The sequence below is a fragment of the Clupea harengus genome, chromosome 8 (genome assembly GCF_900700415.2).
Source record: "Clupea harengus chromosome 8, Ch_v2.0.2, whole genome shotgun sequence".
Taxonomy (NCBI): Eukaryota; Metazoa; Chordata; class Actinopteri; order Clupeiformes; family Clupeidae; genus Clupea; species Clupea harengus.
Genome location: NC_045159.1, coordinates 10571199 through 10587117, shown reverse-complemented (window position 1 = coordinate 10587117; position 15919 = coordinate 10571199). Strand labels below are relative to the sequence as shown.

Here is a 15919-nt window from a genome sequence, read left to right as displayed (position 1 = left end):
GTGTATGTGTGTGTGTGTGTGTGTGTGTGTGTGTGTGTGTATGTGTGTGTGTGTGTGTGTGTGTGTGTGTGTGTGTGTGTGTGTGTGTGTGTGTGTGTGTGCGTGTGTGTATGTGTGTGTGTGTGTGTGTGTGTGTGTGTGTGTGTGTGTGTGTGTGTGTGTGTGTGTGTGTGTGCGTGCGTGTGTGTATGTGTGTGTGTGTGTGTGTGTGTATGTGTTCCTCATACCTGGTTTTTCCACTCTGGCTGCACTCTCCTGCAGTAGGCCCGCACCATGTTGCGCATGCAGAGTCTGTGCAGGTGTTCAGAAGCCTGGTGAGGGACGAGAGGAAGGGAGGTGATGACCATCTCATCACCAGCCACTGCATCAACACAACCACAACTAACCGCTATGGGTCATCTGCACAGCCTTAGATCATGACATCCAAAACAGCATACTGTCCCTGCTGGCCAGTACTCCGATTAGTAAAATGTGTTCAAACAGCAGCTGACACTGTAATGGACCAGTGGTGTGTAACACTGTCCATACTAGCACCAGAATGGACCAGTGGTGTGTAACACTGTCCATACTAGCACCAGAATGGACCAGTGGTGTGTAATACTCTCCATTCTAGCACTTGTGAAAACAGCAGTCAGCTCTGGAAAGGATCAGGCCCGGCGTTGGCAGGCTAGATCTGTCAGAGATTCAGCAGCTTTTTGGGGCAATTGTTATCGGTGTTCCCTGGGAGAGGAACACATGTACCTGGCATGTACTGCAACGTTGTACTAATTGAGCTAAAAGGACACACAATACTGCGCCCTCTGGTTGTTAAGCTAAGCACTCGAAGGCTTGGCTCTTACGCTGCTGTGTTTAACTATACATGATGGCGCTCAGGGGTGTCCGGTCCTCCTCCTGGACATCAGCCCTCCTAAAGAGTCTCACTGAAACCCTGATGATGGTGATGCATCCCATTCAGGTAATCAAGCTACTCAGGGCATACTCTAGATAGCAGGTGAGTATGGAGTAGATGCAGCCCTTATCCCAGAGACATCACTGCCAGAGCTCTGTACTGTAGTGGCATATTGTAATTAGGTAGAGTACAGAGGAATAAGATATACAGTATGTTTGTAGTTGAGGTACCTTACTTAAGGTTTTATTGTACGTTTTTCTGGGCAGTATTTGACTTCACCGTTATGCTATATTTGTCATGCATCTTCAGTTCAAAGTCCATGTATGTGTCTGAAATAAGCTGCTACAGACACTGTGGGTTGTTTAACTCACACATAGGTTTTAAGTGGTTGTGACTACTCTCTCAAGATCAACACTGTGCCCTCAACAACATTTGTCTTATTAGTCACCACCTTTGGAACAGTGGAACTTGGAAGGAGAATATCCCCTATTTTTCTTGTGAACTAGCAGCACCTTCCTTAGCTTTGGGATGCCCCCACGGACAAGACAGGGCTCATAAGCATGACTGAGAGTAAACCTGAAACCTGTCAGAGCAGCTGCTATGTGGATCATGTCCCAACTCTCAATTACATTTGAACTGACTAAATTGCCCCAAATACAGAACTCAAGTCATTGGGAGAGGGCGGAAACCTGAAAGGTAAGGTAAGCGCTTGTTCAAATTTAAAGGGGCATTATTAGCATAATTATTGGCACAAATGGAGAGGGAAATAGTTAGGGAGGAAAACCACGCTGACAGGTCAACATCAACAAGTCCTAAGTACACTCCTAGTCTCTAGTTCCAAATCTGTGCGATAGTATGCAAGCTGACACAGGGAACTTTTAAACTTTGGACAGGATGCTTTGGTACTTCCTTCCTTCCTGTGTGTGTGTGTATTTAGTACCTCTGTGAGTGCCACGGGAGGTTGGGGCCAGCTCTTGTCCAGCACAGTTTTGGGCATGTTCCTCTTCAGCGTCATGAGGAAGGAGAAGCGCATGTGATCCAAGAAGTACTCATTATCGGCACAGCGAGGCTCGTCTCTCAGGATGAAGCCTTTGATGAAACTGTGAGAGAGAGAGAGAAGGAGGGAGAGGGAGAGAGAGAGAGTGAGGGAGAGAGAGGGAGAGAGGGAGAGAGAGAGAGAAGGAGAGAGAGGGAGAGAGAGAGGGAGAGGGAGAGGGAGAGAGGGAGAGAGAGAGAGAGGTAATGGTAAAGGGTATTAATTAAGCTAGAAGGGAAAAGAGTGAATAGTCTGCTGACTGGCATCTGAATACTACGATTGAGCACCAACATAAAACACACACATGCATGCAAACACACACACACACACACACACACACACACACACACACACAACACACACGCACACACCTGCGTATGGTGTCCACTGCTTCTTTGCGACGCTTCGCCCTCCTCCGTCCTTTCACACCCCTCCACCATGACTGGATGGCGACCACTAAAGCAGGGGGATATTTAATACTCTACAGCTTTATCATGAGTATCATCATTACCTCAGCTAGGCCGCCTGTTTGACCTGGATGGGCTTGGCCAACCCCATGATGTGTAATTACCGACACATTTGACTGGTCGGCATACGCAACTTGTGTTTTTGATTGGGTAAAACATTTATCAGCGGCACATTTGATTGGCAGGTGGTCCATACCTGCTCGTCTGGTGCGGTGGTATTTGGCCCTTTCTCTGTAGCCCCTCCAGGAGGTTTGCAAAATGGTGGCTGCATAGGAGAAAAAAAGGAAGCAGCACACATAACCATATTTGCTGATTACAGGAAATGACTACCACTGATATCAATTGACAATGTTGATAATACAGTGGTGTGTATCCCCTTTCCAAATGTTCATTCTGAAAACACCTCTCTCACAGCGGGACATAATCCCCTTCAGCAGTTCATACTGAAACTGACACCGTCAAACATTCAGCAGATTCAGAATAAGTATGGATCTGCTTTTGCTTCAGAGGCGGTCAGGCAGGAGACAGATAGCGTGTTGAAATTTGAGGGAAAATGTGAAGGTGACCGGTACAGAATTCCCCCCGCACTCCGTCGCCCTGCATGGTTATCAGCGATTCATGTTACAGAGGAGCCATAGAGTTTGTGTGGGCCTCGCAGCGCCTGGATACTCAACCCAGCAATCCTCAAGTCCATTATGCAAGACTCATAATTGAATCAGAAGTGCATTTTAATCAAGATTTTTTTTATCAAACTATCAGTTTCCAACATTGGTCTAAAGGAATCTATACACTATATACATTTTAATGCCATAAGGCAGGGGTTTTCAACTGGTTTTGTCTCAGGGACCACCATTCTGACTAGAAATTAATTTGCGGCCCACTGATGTGCCTGCGCGGTGCGTGTTTGTAACCGCCACCACCACGCCCCCTCCCCCTACACAGATATTCCACCTGTAGCACTTGTAATTTCTTCGCTGAATATGGGTCTATTTTTCAGGCAATGCGACTTGGCTATTCAGACTATTTAGATTGACATATTTTTCTTATTTTAGATATTTTTCACGATACTCAAGAGTAATCGGGAAATGTGTTGAAATATCAAAGCGAATTTATACAAATAAAAAAAGTTTAACCACCTTCCACAGAACTACAGAGGGTCCACACACAATACCCTGTCTGGGAGAAGGAGACCAACACATACATACACATATAAACAGCTAATTTGCTGACTTAAAAGGTTAACAGACCACAGCACGTCGCCCACACAATGCTACCAACCTTACAAACCCACTGTGGTGACTTTAAACATCCACCACACCACACCACCTCACTCATCCCAAAGCAATGCTCTCGCAGAGAGAAACATTTAGAAATGAGAGATGAATGAAACCGAAGCAGGCACATGCACACACAAAAATTGTGCTCTTCAATTCCGCTCTCTGTTCTTTTGAGATAACTCACCCATACTGGGCTTCCTGGCCTCCAGAGCATCCTCTGTGATGAAGAGCGTCCTCGGGAAGCGGATGAAGATTTTGGACCTGCAGATGGACAGAGAAATGTGTCGTTGTGCAACCTTTATCAGGGTGTCAGATTAGGATTGTATACAGAAATGTTTTGGACAGTTTAAGAAAAATGCATCGATTGATATGATCTGCCTTGCATTGCATTATCTGATTTACTGATTATAAACAATGCTACCAGTAAGGAGCACACTACTACACATTTGCATTCTGCAGGTATACATTATACATGTGTACACCCTCTATTACTGTAAAGGTGCACTTTTACACCAAATTGCAAATCTGCCTAACATCACCAGTTGCACTGAATATTGACATTAACACAATTCACAATGTTCTTTCAATGGCATGTTTTTGTGTGCAACCTTTGACCCCCCTCCCAGCTACCCTTGCTCTCTCACCTTCCCAGTTTGTACTCCTCTGGCGTGTAGCTCAGATGTTTGACCAACGTTGCCACACCATCGGCCAGATTCCCCTCCCAGCTAGGCCAGGTGTCCGGGCAGAGGGACTTATACCTAACGGAACAGATGGCAACAGTGAAACAGCAAAAAATCCCATGTAAGAAACCACAGATATGCAATTTTCACTTCTGTGTTTTATCCAGATTCATTGAAGGGTGTGTGAATAAAAACTATGCATTACTATAAATATTGGATAAATATCTAAACCTGATAAATATCCAGTTTACAAATATCAAAACCACAAACTCATATACACACACTGAGAAACACACCAAGGCAAACACACACATACACACACAAATACACACACACACACACACAAAGACTCAGGAAGTTCCTTAAAATATACAAACACAAATGTACGGTTAGATGTCTCTCACATCCTTCAAAGTTTTTTTTATGACTTGCTGGAACTGTATGTGTGTAAAAGTGTGTCTATACTGTACAGCACGTTTGTGTGGGTGTAAGTGTGAGTGTATGTATGCATGTGTGTGTGTGTGTGTGTGTGTGTGTGTGTGTGTGTGTGTGTGTGTGCGTGTGTGGTGTGTCTCTGACCTCTGTAGGAAGGCCTGGTAATGGCGGCGGTAAGCAAAGCCTGCTCTCCTGACCCTTAGACTCTCCATCAGGCCCAGATACTTCACCTGGTGACGCACCAGCACCTCATCAAAACGACCTACAGAGAGAGGGAGAGAGAGAGAGAGAGAGAAACAGAGAGAGAGAGAGAGACAGAGAGAGAGAGAGAGGTTCAACACATCTCTTATCCTCCTTATGCACATCATCCCAAATACCACAAACATACTGTACATACACACACAACAAACAAACACACACACACACACACACACACACACACACACACACACACACACACACACACACACACACACACACACACACACACACACACACACACACACACCGGGGTTATGTAGATACCTGGCTGTTTGCCATCATTGGGTTTAATGCAGCGCATGTAGGATGGCTCCTTTGACATGAGGATCTCCATCAGCTTTGCCAGACTGAATTTAAACTGGGTAGCAGCCTGAGGACACAGGGCCAAGTTAGAGTGGAAATGTGTGTGTGTGTGTGTGTGTGTGTGTGTGTGTGTGTGTGTGTGTGTGTGTGTATGTGTGTGTGGGTGATAGAGCAAGAAAAGGACAGAGAGAGAGACATTTTGTGTGTGCATGCATGTGTACTAGATAATGTTGTCATAGACATCAAATTAAAGGCGTTGTAAAAGCAAAGACACTGACAAATGCATCACCTGAGATTCAAGAGTTTGTTTGCATGAGTGTGCAATTATTGGTATATGAATGGGTATATGAATGCGTGTGTGTGTGTGTGTGTGGGTGTGTGTGTGGGTGTGTGTGTGATGTTCGTACCGTCTCTGGCCGTTTCTGATCAATCACCTCCTCTCGATTAAAGCACTGACTCATGATCGGGTTCTCTGACTGGCACATGACCTTGGACAACAGAAACTGCAAGTCAGGACACACACTCCAAAATACCGCATCCCCCTCTCTCTCTCTCACACACGCCCACACACATCCGCAGAGGGAGTTCCTCAAAGTGTACTGAAGAGTTGGGCAAATAGCATATATTGCATGTGTGTGTGTGTGTGTGTGTGTGTGTTACAGTTAGCTCACTTCCTCCACGCTCTCACCTCCTTGAGGTTTCTGTAGAGGAGATTGTTATTTTTGTCCAGAAACCCTGCGAGTCCGTAAAAAACAAGAAGAAGGACAAGAAAGTGGACAGAAGAAGGGGAAAGAGAGGGGGAAGTTACATCTAGCCTTGAGCGGAACTGAACAGGGATTCCAAACTGTCAATCGCACATCAGGCTGGCCATGCATGCTGACTTAAGGGGTCAAGCTTGCCAGTAACCACTTCGTAATGCTGTCCTGGAAAGTTAAATAACGGAAATAAAACTGTCAAACGAAATAGCTCTATTAATTCATTGAGGGACCTCATATTCGATTATTCTGTGACTTCACATTGCTCACGAATGGTTGGATAGATGAATGAATGGATGGATGGATGGAAGGATTGATGTTTGATTTTACCATTGGTACTGTAGTTGACCTCTCCAGCATAGTGCAGTAGTCGAAATTCCTCCCTGCCAACTGCTTTACGAGTCTTCCCATTGGCCAGCTTATGACTAGAGGATACAAAACAAACAAACCAATCAGCATTCCTCATATTAAACGCATGCATGTATGTGTGTGTGTGTGTGTGTGTGTGTGTGTATGTGTCTCTGTGTGTGTGTGTTTAAGTGTACATAAGTGTAAATTTAACTAACGTGACAAAATGTGCATGGCCTCCGAGGGTGTCTTCCATTTTTTCCAGAAAGGTGATGTCACTGGCATCTCCAGGTCTGAGGCACTCCTCATCCTTAACGACACACACACACACACACACCTTTCCAGTTGGGCTCACAGAATGGTCATTAGTTAACGTCATTTAATTCAGCCCTGGTGGGCCAAACCATTCAGAACTTTATGTTAATGTTGCAATGACATCATTAGCCTGTAGATGGCACTTGTGGAGATGGAGACTCCATCAATACCTGGTTCAGCAAGTTAGCGCCTCTACTGTAAGCGGGCATACATGCACAGTGCAACATCTGCTTTTTGGCTAGATACTCCTTTCACTATTGGATTACCCCAAACACTGCGCCTAATGAAATAAAAAAGGGCTCACCAGAATAGCAATGATGCCTTTGTGCTTCTCCTCCACCAGGTCACATATGATCTTATTGTCGAAGTAATTCACAGGCTCCCACTGGATCATAGAAACATGGAGAAATGCTTGTTGTAATCATAGTGTTTTTTTAGGAGAATTGTGTATTTTTTGGTTTATTCGGTTTCTTGCTTTTACAGGAGCACTCAATACAAAGGGACTAAACACATCCCTTCCTCCTACTCTTAACCTGTTAGCTATTGCTCTTCCCCCTCCACTAGCCATGCCTATTACACCTCATCGAAACCCCTGCCCTAACCCTTATCCATTTCCATGTTTCATTGAGTCATGTGTGTATCATGTACATACGCTGCATGTGTGCTAATATGTTTTATCCCCTGATACGTGTATGAATCCATCTGCTTGTTCCTGATTCTCTCTTCTCTTTCTCTCCTCCCTTCCCTTCTGCCCACCCCTGTTCCCCCCTCCCCCTTTTCTATCTTTACCTCTCTACCCAGCCAGCCCCAAGCAGATGGGTCCCCCCTTTGAGCTGAGGTTATGCTAAAGGTATCTTCCTGCTCTGGACTCTGTAAAGCAACTATTTTTTTTTTCAATTGTTATTGACACTATATAAATAAAACTGAATTGAATTGAATTTGCAACAACTTTCTATTCCTGGAAAATAACTGACATTTTATTATCTTGTAAGTCATTTTCAGTTTTCTATCACCCTATAATTTTTTTCTCTCTCCTTACTCTCCCACTCTCTCTCTTTGCTGATTATCTTTCCTCCTTCTCTCTCTCTCTCTCTCTCTCAACCATCTCTCCTGCCCATCTCCCTCTCCCTCTCTTCTTACCGCAATCCCCTCAGCCTCGTACTCCTCCTGTTCACTCTTCAGTGTGAGCTCTATGAGCAGCTGCTGTAGTTTCTCATTGCAGTAGTTTATGCAGAACTGCTCAAAGCTACAGACAGACAGAGAGAGAGAGAGAGAGAGGGAGAGAGAGAGAGAGAAAGAGACGGAGAGAGAGAGAGAGAAATAAAGGGAAGAGGGTGAGAAAGAAATAGGGAGAAGGTTACCAATCACATGATCAATATCTACCGGTGGTTGTAAAACTAATTACAGCCAAGTCAATCTGAGTGGGAATATAAATTACCCACAAAACAAAATTCTAAAGGTACAAATTGCAGGACCCTTTATGACCAAGGAAAGAAGGACACAAGGAAACAATGCCAAGTGCCTTAACATGAGAAGAGAACTGAGGCTTGTTTTTACAGACCTGTTGATCTGAAAGACCTCAAATCCATAGATGTCCAGCAGTCCAATTACAGAGGAGCACTTGCCAGAATAGTAGATATCATCCTGAAAAAAAGAGGCTCAACTATTTATATATACACATGTGGATTTTTACTGCATCTTTTCCGTCAGTTATGCCATGTTGTGAACGAACGAACGATCAGAAAAGCATTTCTGTAACAAGTCATTTTTCAATGGTAAGCAATCTGATCTGAAAGCATGCTGAAGCCAGGTGCACTGGTGTCAATATAAACCCGTTATTGCCACTAGGTGGCATCAAAGCCTTAACAGAGTTCTGAGCCCACCAAGCAGTATGTAATCAGAGCAGGGTGGATATCTCTTTTCTTGGAGAGTGAAAATTCAACAGGATTTTGTCACTGTCATAATGTATAGCCCAGGTCGAGTTGAACAGATACTATTCAGGGCCTTGATTAATGTGTCTCTCTTTCTCTGTCTCTCTCCCTGTGTGTGTGTATTAAATATCCCCCTGCTTTAGTGGTCGCCATCCAGTCATGGTGGAGGGGTGTGAAAGGACGGAGGAGGGCGAAGCGTTGCAAAGAAGCAGTGGACACCATACGCAGGTGTGTGTGTGTGTGTGTGTGTGTGTGTGTGTGTGTGTATGTGTGTGTGTGTGTGTGTGTGTGTGTGTGTGTGTGTGTGTGTGTGTGTGTGTGTGAAAAGCAAACAACACCATACAACATATTAAGCTCAGCAGTCATAAGAGTATAACCACAAATAAATGATGTGTGTGCTAACTGCACCTTGAAAGCCAGTGATTGGTTGATTTTCGCCACAAGCCAGGTAAAGGTGCGCCGATACACCCCTTTGGCCAAGGCGTCACGAGACAATATTGCCTGCTCTAAATTCAGGGGGCTGACCATCTGAAAGACACACACACGCACACACACACGCACACACACACACACACACACACACACACACACACACACACACACACACACACACATATATCAGTATCAACTCAATGCATAAACAGCCTGAGATATTTAAAGGACACTCGGTGAGTTTGTTGCCTAGAAACCCAAACACAGAATACAAGAATTCTTGTGCGATGACTGTTGAATGTGTAAGGACTTTGGAGTGTTGTGTGTCTGAGGCCTTGGACCAGTATGGCGGAGTTAATGTTAGGTTACCTCTTCTCCTTTGGCGGTGATTTTCCTGTGGGTGAGGGCTTGACTCAGTTCTGACCCATTTACTCCTAACAGCTGTCAAAACAAGAGCAGGACACATCATTTGGAGTGTGTGTGTGTGTGTGTGTGTGTGTGTGTGTGTGTGTGTGTGTGTGTGTGTGTGTGTGTGTGTGTGTGCGTGGGGAGGGGGTGTGTGTCTGTGTATGTGTAAGTATCTATCTGGGTAGCTCAGAGAAACAGTAGCTTTAAGAGGAAAGGAAAGATCAAAGGAAGATTGAGCGTGGTTGTGTGCCTGGTGTGTTTGTGCACACATATCATATTTCAGAAAGTTTTCTTTTTAAACATCTCACACATCCTCTGTTTCTCTTGAAACACTCCCACTGCCAATGTACACCTGTCAGTCCTCTCAATTCATGGTATGGCCTTTAGGCTCCTGTAATGCCCCACAAAGACTCACCTTAGAAAGATACCTGAGCTGAGTCTCTGTAGTGATGTGGGTCTCCCCGTCTTCGTCTTCCCCAAACTGAGTATTTCCCAGATGAATGACACTGCCCACAATATCAAACAGTTTCTACAAACACACAAAAGAGGTTTAGTTATAATCTTATAATCTGTCCAACTTAGTATTTTATTTGTGTGTGTGTGTGTGTGTGTGTGTGTGTGTGTGTGTGTTTGTGGGAGACAGAGTGAGAGAGAGAGAGAGATTAACTGAAGGAGTGGTGTGTGCATTAAAGAGAAAGAGAGAGTGGGTGATAGAGAGAGAGTATGAATGCTATGAATACCCTTAGCTACCTTATGACTGCTTTGGCACAAGAGCCCTATTTGTCATATCAATAAAGCAATTTGAACTGAAATTGAGAGAGAGTGAGTCAGTGAGAGAGAGTGAGAGAGAGAGAGAGAGAGAGAGAGAGAAAGAGAGAGAGAGAGAGAGAGAGACAGTGAGAGTCTGCTGTGTTTCTATATTCACCCATCCAAGTGTTTTTCTTACCTCCACCTCCGCTTCATTAAAGCCGATAATGGTCAAGGCTTTATTTACTGTTTTCCAGTCATTCCGATCATTGATGGAACTCACTCGTGGACAACATCCCTATAATGCAAAGGGAACATGTTGAGGGAAACATTTTATAGAATATAAACATACTGAAGCCTTTCTTCACACCAGCACACACAAAAACGTATTGAGATGCAATTATGTACAGGCACGCTCACTGACACACACACCTACCCACACACACACACACACACACACACATGTGTAATATTAAATATAACTGATTGTACATTAGATTTTGTACACAATTTTTTCTTCAGAAACCCTTTGACAACAAAAGTACAGACTGATGTTCAGAGTACACATCACACACACACACACACACACACACACACACACACACACACACACACACACACACACACACACACACACACCTTCACTAGGTAGTGGTGCTGTTGGGGGTTTCTCTCCAGCCCCAGTCTCTTCAGCAGATCCTCCTCTCCTCCTTCTAGAAGCTGGTAGAACACGTGAAAGTTCCTCTCCCCATGGTTCTGGTGCACCACACGGGACTTCTCCAGCAGGTAGTTCAGGATGTGGCCTCCGATAGGACAACCCTAACAATGGGAGACAGCACGCAACAAGGGACTTAAAGGAACCTCACAGCACTGTTTTACACGAGAAAGATATCTTTTACATATGACTGCCTTTTCACTGGTACAGTAAATTAAGTTTGAAGAGATCCAAATCGAGGGCCCAGTGACAGATATTTAACCGCACCTACCTTGAAGTCAAACTGGATATCCATGTATTTCCCAAACCGGCTTGAGTTGTCATTCCGAAGAGTCTTGGCATTTCCAAAAGCCTGCGAATGCATACACAAAAAAAGAGCGGATGGATAGATGGATGAAAGATGGATGTTTAGAATGGAGGAAGAAAAAAACAACAAATAAAGGTTGATAGAGGAATGAAAAAGAGAGCAATGAAACACTCTGATCTGTGATTAAACAGAACACCAGAGGAGTTGGGGTCTGTTGCCAGGGATACTAATGGAATCTTTGTTTACTTCTCTCCAGCATGTGCTGACATTAACTCTACACAGAGCACTCATCACACAGAGATGAAGAGAGCTCATAAAACACAAACCACACTCTTTTTGTGTACTTCTATACCAACCCACCAAATGATAAACTCAATTGTTTGCACGACTGCAGTGTCTCTGGGCATCCTTCACTACTGATTCCTTCAACTACATTGTCTAATTTTGTCCCGTCTACAACTCCTCTCAGTCTGATCAACAACAGAAATGCCCCAGAAAACAATGACAATTTGGGAATTGGTGATGAAATAAATCATTAACAATGTTAGAAATTCTACTTGTCTATTTTGTTGTGCATACTACGAAAGTAAACTGATCACATAAAAACTGTAGGGACTTCTGCTTTCTGACTTTGTTAGACTCACAAGTGTGAATCTTACGTATCTGCTGTCAGCACTTGTGCAAGGTCCATGGTTAAAAATCCCTCAGCATGAAGCTAGAATGACTCAGATCTCTCAGATAAGCAACAGATCTGTTTCATAGTCAGTTCCGATCTGATTCAGGTCTACACATCACCTGATTACTTACTACTCAATAAGCTAGTTAGCTGTGAGTTGGGCCAGTCCAGTGCTGGATTAAATAAAACTGTCTGTGACCCGAGTGTGAGACTACAATGGCTTTGGTACCTCCAGCACAGGGTTGGACTGCAGCAGCCTCTCCCGAATAGAGGCGTTGTTTTCGCGGGCGGGGCAGGTGGTGGTGTAGTAGAGCAGGATCTTCTTGGAGGCCTCAGTCTTGCCTGCGCCACTCTCCCCCGAGATCAGGATGCACTGGTCTCTCCGCTCCGTGCGCAGCGCCCGGTACGAGTTATCCGCAAGGGCAAAGCTGAAAGGGAAGGAGAGGTAGGACACAGATTGGATGAGGTGCTGAAGGAAAGGGGGGAAACGTTTCAGTGATGCACAGTAGAACTGAAAAAAAAGATCTCTTTGATTTAGTATTTGCATGACCAATTATGGACATATAGTAGAATAATTCAAATCAAAACAAATCAAATCAAACTTTATTTGTATGGCGCATTTCATACTAGGAGGTAACAAACGTTTCAGCCATTCTTAGGTATTCTGGCAGAGTATTCCAAAGGCTGGGGGCATAGAAGCTAAAAGCTGCTTCTCCATGTCTCTTTGTTCTGGCTTTTGGAACTGTTAAGAGTTCAGTGCCAGAAGACCTCGGGGATCTACTGGGTGTGTACCTTGAGAGCATGTCTGTTATATATTCAGGTGCATGACTATGGAGTGATTTATAGACTAGTAAGAGAATTGTGAAATTATTTCTAATACATCGTTTTAAAGTGGACGTGAACGCCACCAAAACTGATCAGCATGTCCTACAACTGCCCCCCACTGGAGAAGAAAAGTAAAGGTTTGGAGTGGTGAAGTGTGTTATGGATTCAACATCTCAGAGGAAATTACAGTGGAAAACATTTTCACTATTTTGGGATTCCTTCTCCAGGAGTGGGAGTATAGCTCCCTAATTCAGAGGAAAAAGCCTCTACTGTGGACCCAAGAGGAGGGAGAAACAGGGAGGTCTGGAGAGACAGAGGGCTGGGTGGGAGCTTAAGTCAGGAAGTGGAACGCCGGGAGAGGCCGGGAACGGAGTGTTTCCACTCCCAGACTCCGGGATCTCCAGGAAAGCTGACTCACAGCCAGAGAATGGGCGGAATGCACACTGGTATTCCCATGCAGGGAAACACATGGCCTGGTAAGGACACACATGTACAACAGAGACCTATGCACACACTGAGGTACAGTACAGGCAAATACACATAACAGGCACAGGAACACACCTACACATGCACACAGGCCTGATATACCGACGTGCACATGAACACAAACGGTGCCGCCCAAACACCTCTTATGCAGGGATAAACACACAAATAAACATACATACACCTCTTGGCCATGCACATTAATCCATATTCATATGCATATTCACAATTCACATGCACTACAAACTCACAATCACACTAATCAAGATACACAAATACACACAAGTCAGAGACTGGCAGACAGACAGACAGAGGCCCAGTGCTGTGGGTTTGTCTCTGTCAGAGGAGAGCTCACATGTGAGGGGAGATCTCGTAGAAGTTCACTCCTCTGTAGCGCTCCATGTGCTGCCGGGAGTAGATCTCCAGCTCCTTATATGGGTTCACTGACACCAGCACTGAACCAATGTACGTCTGAGAGGCAAAACACACACACACACACACACACACACACACACACACACACACACACACACACACGTACATATACACACACACACACACACACACACACACACACACACACACACACACACATAAACATGGGGGGCAGGGGTATATATGGGGTAACTGTGTTTGTGTGTGTGCGTGTGCATGGGTGGTTATGAGTGTGTCTTTGAAAGTGTGTGATCAAGTGGTTTTGCATGTGTTAGTGTCTATATCTGTGTCTTTTGTGCGTTTTTGTATACTGTGTGTCTGTGCATGTGTATCTTTAGGTGTGTGTAAATGTGTGTGTATGCGTGTTTCTGTGTGTGCGTGTGTGTGTGTGTTTGTTTGTTGGTATGCGAGTTATGCTGGAGCTGTGACTCACATAGATGAGGTTCTCGCGGAAGCGTCTGCGCAGGTTCTCAATGAAGGCCGCCTCGCTGGTGTAGTTCTCCAGAAGCAGGAAGTCCTGCACCCCCACCCGGTCCCTCGCCGTCAGAGCACCCTCCATCACTAATCTCACCCCAACCTCCTATCAAGAGAGAGAGGGAGAAAGAGAGGGAGTGAGAGAGAGTGGATGGAGACAGAGAGGAAGAGAGATGGAGAGGAAGAGAGAGGGGGAGAAAGAGAGGGAGAATGAGTGAGAGAGAGGGGATGGAGACAGAGAGGAAGAGAGATGGAGAGGAAGAGAGAGGGGGAGAAAGAGAGGGAGAATGAGTGAGAGAGAGGGGATGGAGACAGAGAGAAAGGGAGAGGAAGAGAGATGGAGAGGAAGAGAGGGGGGGAGTAAGAAGAGGAATAGAGACAGAATGATAAAGAAGTGAGACAGAGTGAGTGTGGTTGGGAGCATGGGGAAGTATGTGGCAGAGAGTAAAGGGAAAAGGCATAGATGGATAATGGGTAAAGTAAATGATCAAAAACAAAACTATCACATTTGGTTACAACAAGAACAACAAGGCATAAGTGCAGAGACACACAACACACACATTTGAAATGTGAAAAAGAAACAGAGGTAATGCGGGTCTATGACCCTACATTCCTCATTTACCATCTCCTGCATCTATAGACCACCATCTTCCCCAATACAAGCACACTGGAGGTTCCCAACACCACATCACACTTTATTCATAAAGTTGTCATGTAAAATTGGCTCAGTTTAAGTACTGCAAAATACGTTGTAGGTTTTTAAAACTGTGTTGCATTTAAAACTGTTAGACTGCTAATGTCTGTCAAACTGGAATACGGGAATGTGGTGTCCAGTCCCGCACACATCAAGTCTCCAAATGAACACACAGGTCATGTCTGAATCCGGAGGTTCTGTCTATCTCAGTTCAGGACTAACCAGTCACAGAGCTCGGCATGCACTGTGTAAACCATACACATCACCTGCTACAAACAGACCAATCACAGCAAGCCAGGGTGTGTGTACATGTATACATCTCAGTCATCCGAATCAGATGAAAACAATCGCATCCAGGTGTGCATGCACATACAAACACACACACACACACACGCACACACACACACACACACACACACACACACACACACACACACACACACACACACACACACACTGGCACGCATTCAATGCATTCCAGACTAGACTGAGTCTAAACTGGGTAGCAGCCTGAGTGCCAAGCTTAGAGTGTGAATGTGTGCGTGAATGTGTGCCTGGGGGGGGGGGGGGGGGGGGGGGGCTGGGGTTGGGTACACAGCATGTGTAGGGGCAACAGGTTAAGGGCATGTGATCAGTTTAGGATCTTGGAAGAACACACAGTATTGTTTGGGAGCCTGTTAATCTCCTGTTGGTCTCATTTGGGGCTGGGAGCGGGGCTTTATCTCTGGCTCCTTAATGGGGGAAGAGGCTATGGAACAACAGCAAGACAACAGTGGAACACAGCCAAGGTATTTCAACGGAGGGAAACGACAGACTCCCAACTACAAACCCACACAGTAACACACACTAACACACACCATAAGGCAACCCATTAGAGTATTGCTTCAGCAGGTGGCCCAGCCTTCCTGTCCCCAGCTCCTGTACACGCAAACACTCCTTAAACACACACACACACCACACACATACACAAACACACACAACACACACACACACACACACACACACACACACACACACACACACACA

At 45.1% G+C, this 15919-nt stretch overlaps 1 protein-coding gene across 3 annotated transcripts in view; it reads right to left on the bottom strand.

Moving 5' to 3' along the window:
• The window catches only part of myo1ca (myosin Ic, paralog a), a 37157-nt gene that overhangs the window by 5548 nt on the left and 15690 nt on the right, over nucleotides 1–15919 (bottom strand). For all 3 annotated transcript variants that reach the window (XM_012828450.3, XM_012828448.3, XM_012828449.3), the window contains 24 exons: nucleotides 14159–14305; nucleotides 13646–13761; nucleotides 12212–12410; nucleotides 11271–11351; nucleotides 10924–11103; nucleotides 10484–10582; nucleotides 9953–10066; nucleotides 9499–9570; nucleotides 9106–9225; nucleotides 8328–8410; nucleotides 7907–8012; nucleotides 7071–7151; nucleotides 6670–6761; nucleotides 6434–6528; nucleotides 6037–6083; nucleotides 5756–5836; nucleotides 5310–5415; nucleotides 4929–5046; nucleotides 4314–4427; nucleotides 3854–3930; nucleotides 2589–2657; nucleotides 2297–2381; nucleotides 1830–1989; nucleotides 228–311 (listed from right to left, as the gene is read on the bottom strand). In XM_012828450.3, the coding sequence (XP_012683904.2) occupies nucleotides 228–311; nucleotides 1830–1989; nucleotides 2297–2381; nucleotides 2589–2657; nucleotides 3854–3930; nucleotides 4314–4427; nucleotides 4929–5046; nucleotides 5310–5415; nucleotides 5756–5836; nucleotides 6037–6083; nucleotides 6434–6528; nucleotides 6670–6761; nucleotides 7071–7151; nucleotides 7907–8012; nucleotides 8328–8410; nucleotides 9106–9225; nucleotides 9499–9570; nucleotides 9953–10066; nucleotides 10484–10582; nucleotides 10924–11103; nucleotides 11271–11351; nucleotides 12212–12410; nucleotides 13646–13761; nucleotides 14159–14305 (2526 nt within the window). The remainder of the gene's footprint in view (nucleotides 1–227; nucleotides 312–1829; nucleotides 1990–2296; nucleotides 2382–2588; nucleotides 2658–3853; nucleotides 3931–4313; nucleotides 4428–4928; nucleotides 5047–5309; nucleotides 5416–5755; nucleotides 5837–6036; nucleotides 6084–6433; nucleotides 6529–6669; nucleotides 6762–7070; nucleotides 7152–7906; nucleotides 8013–8327; nucleotides 8411–9105; nucleotides 9226–9498; nucleotides 9571–9952; nucleotides 10067–10483; nucleotides 10583–10923; nucleotides 11104–11270; nucleotides 11352–12211; nucleotides 12411–13645; nucleotides 13762–14158; nucleotides 14306–15919) is intronic.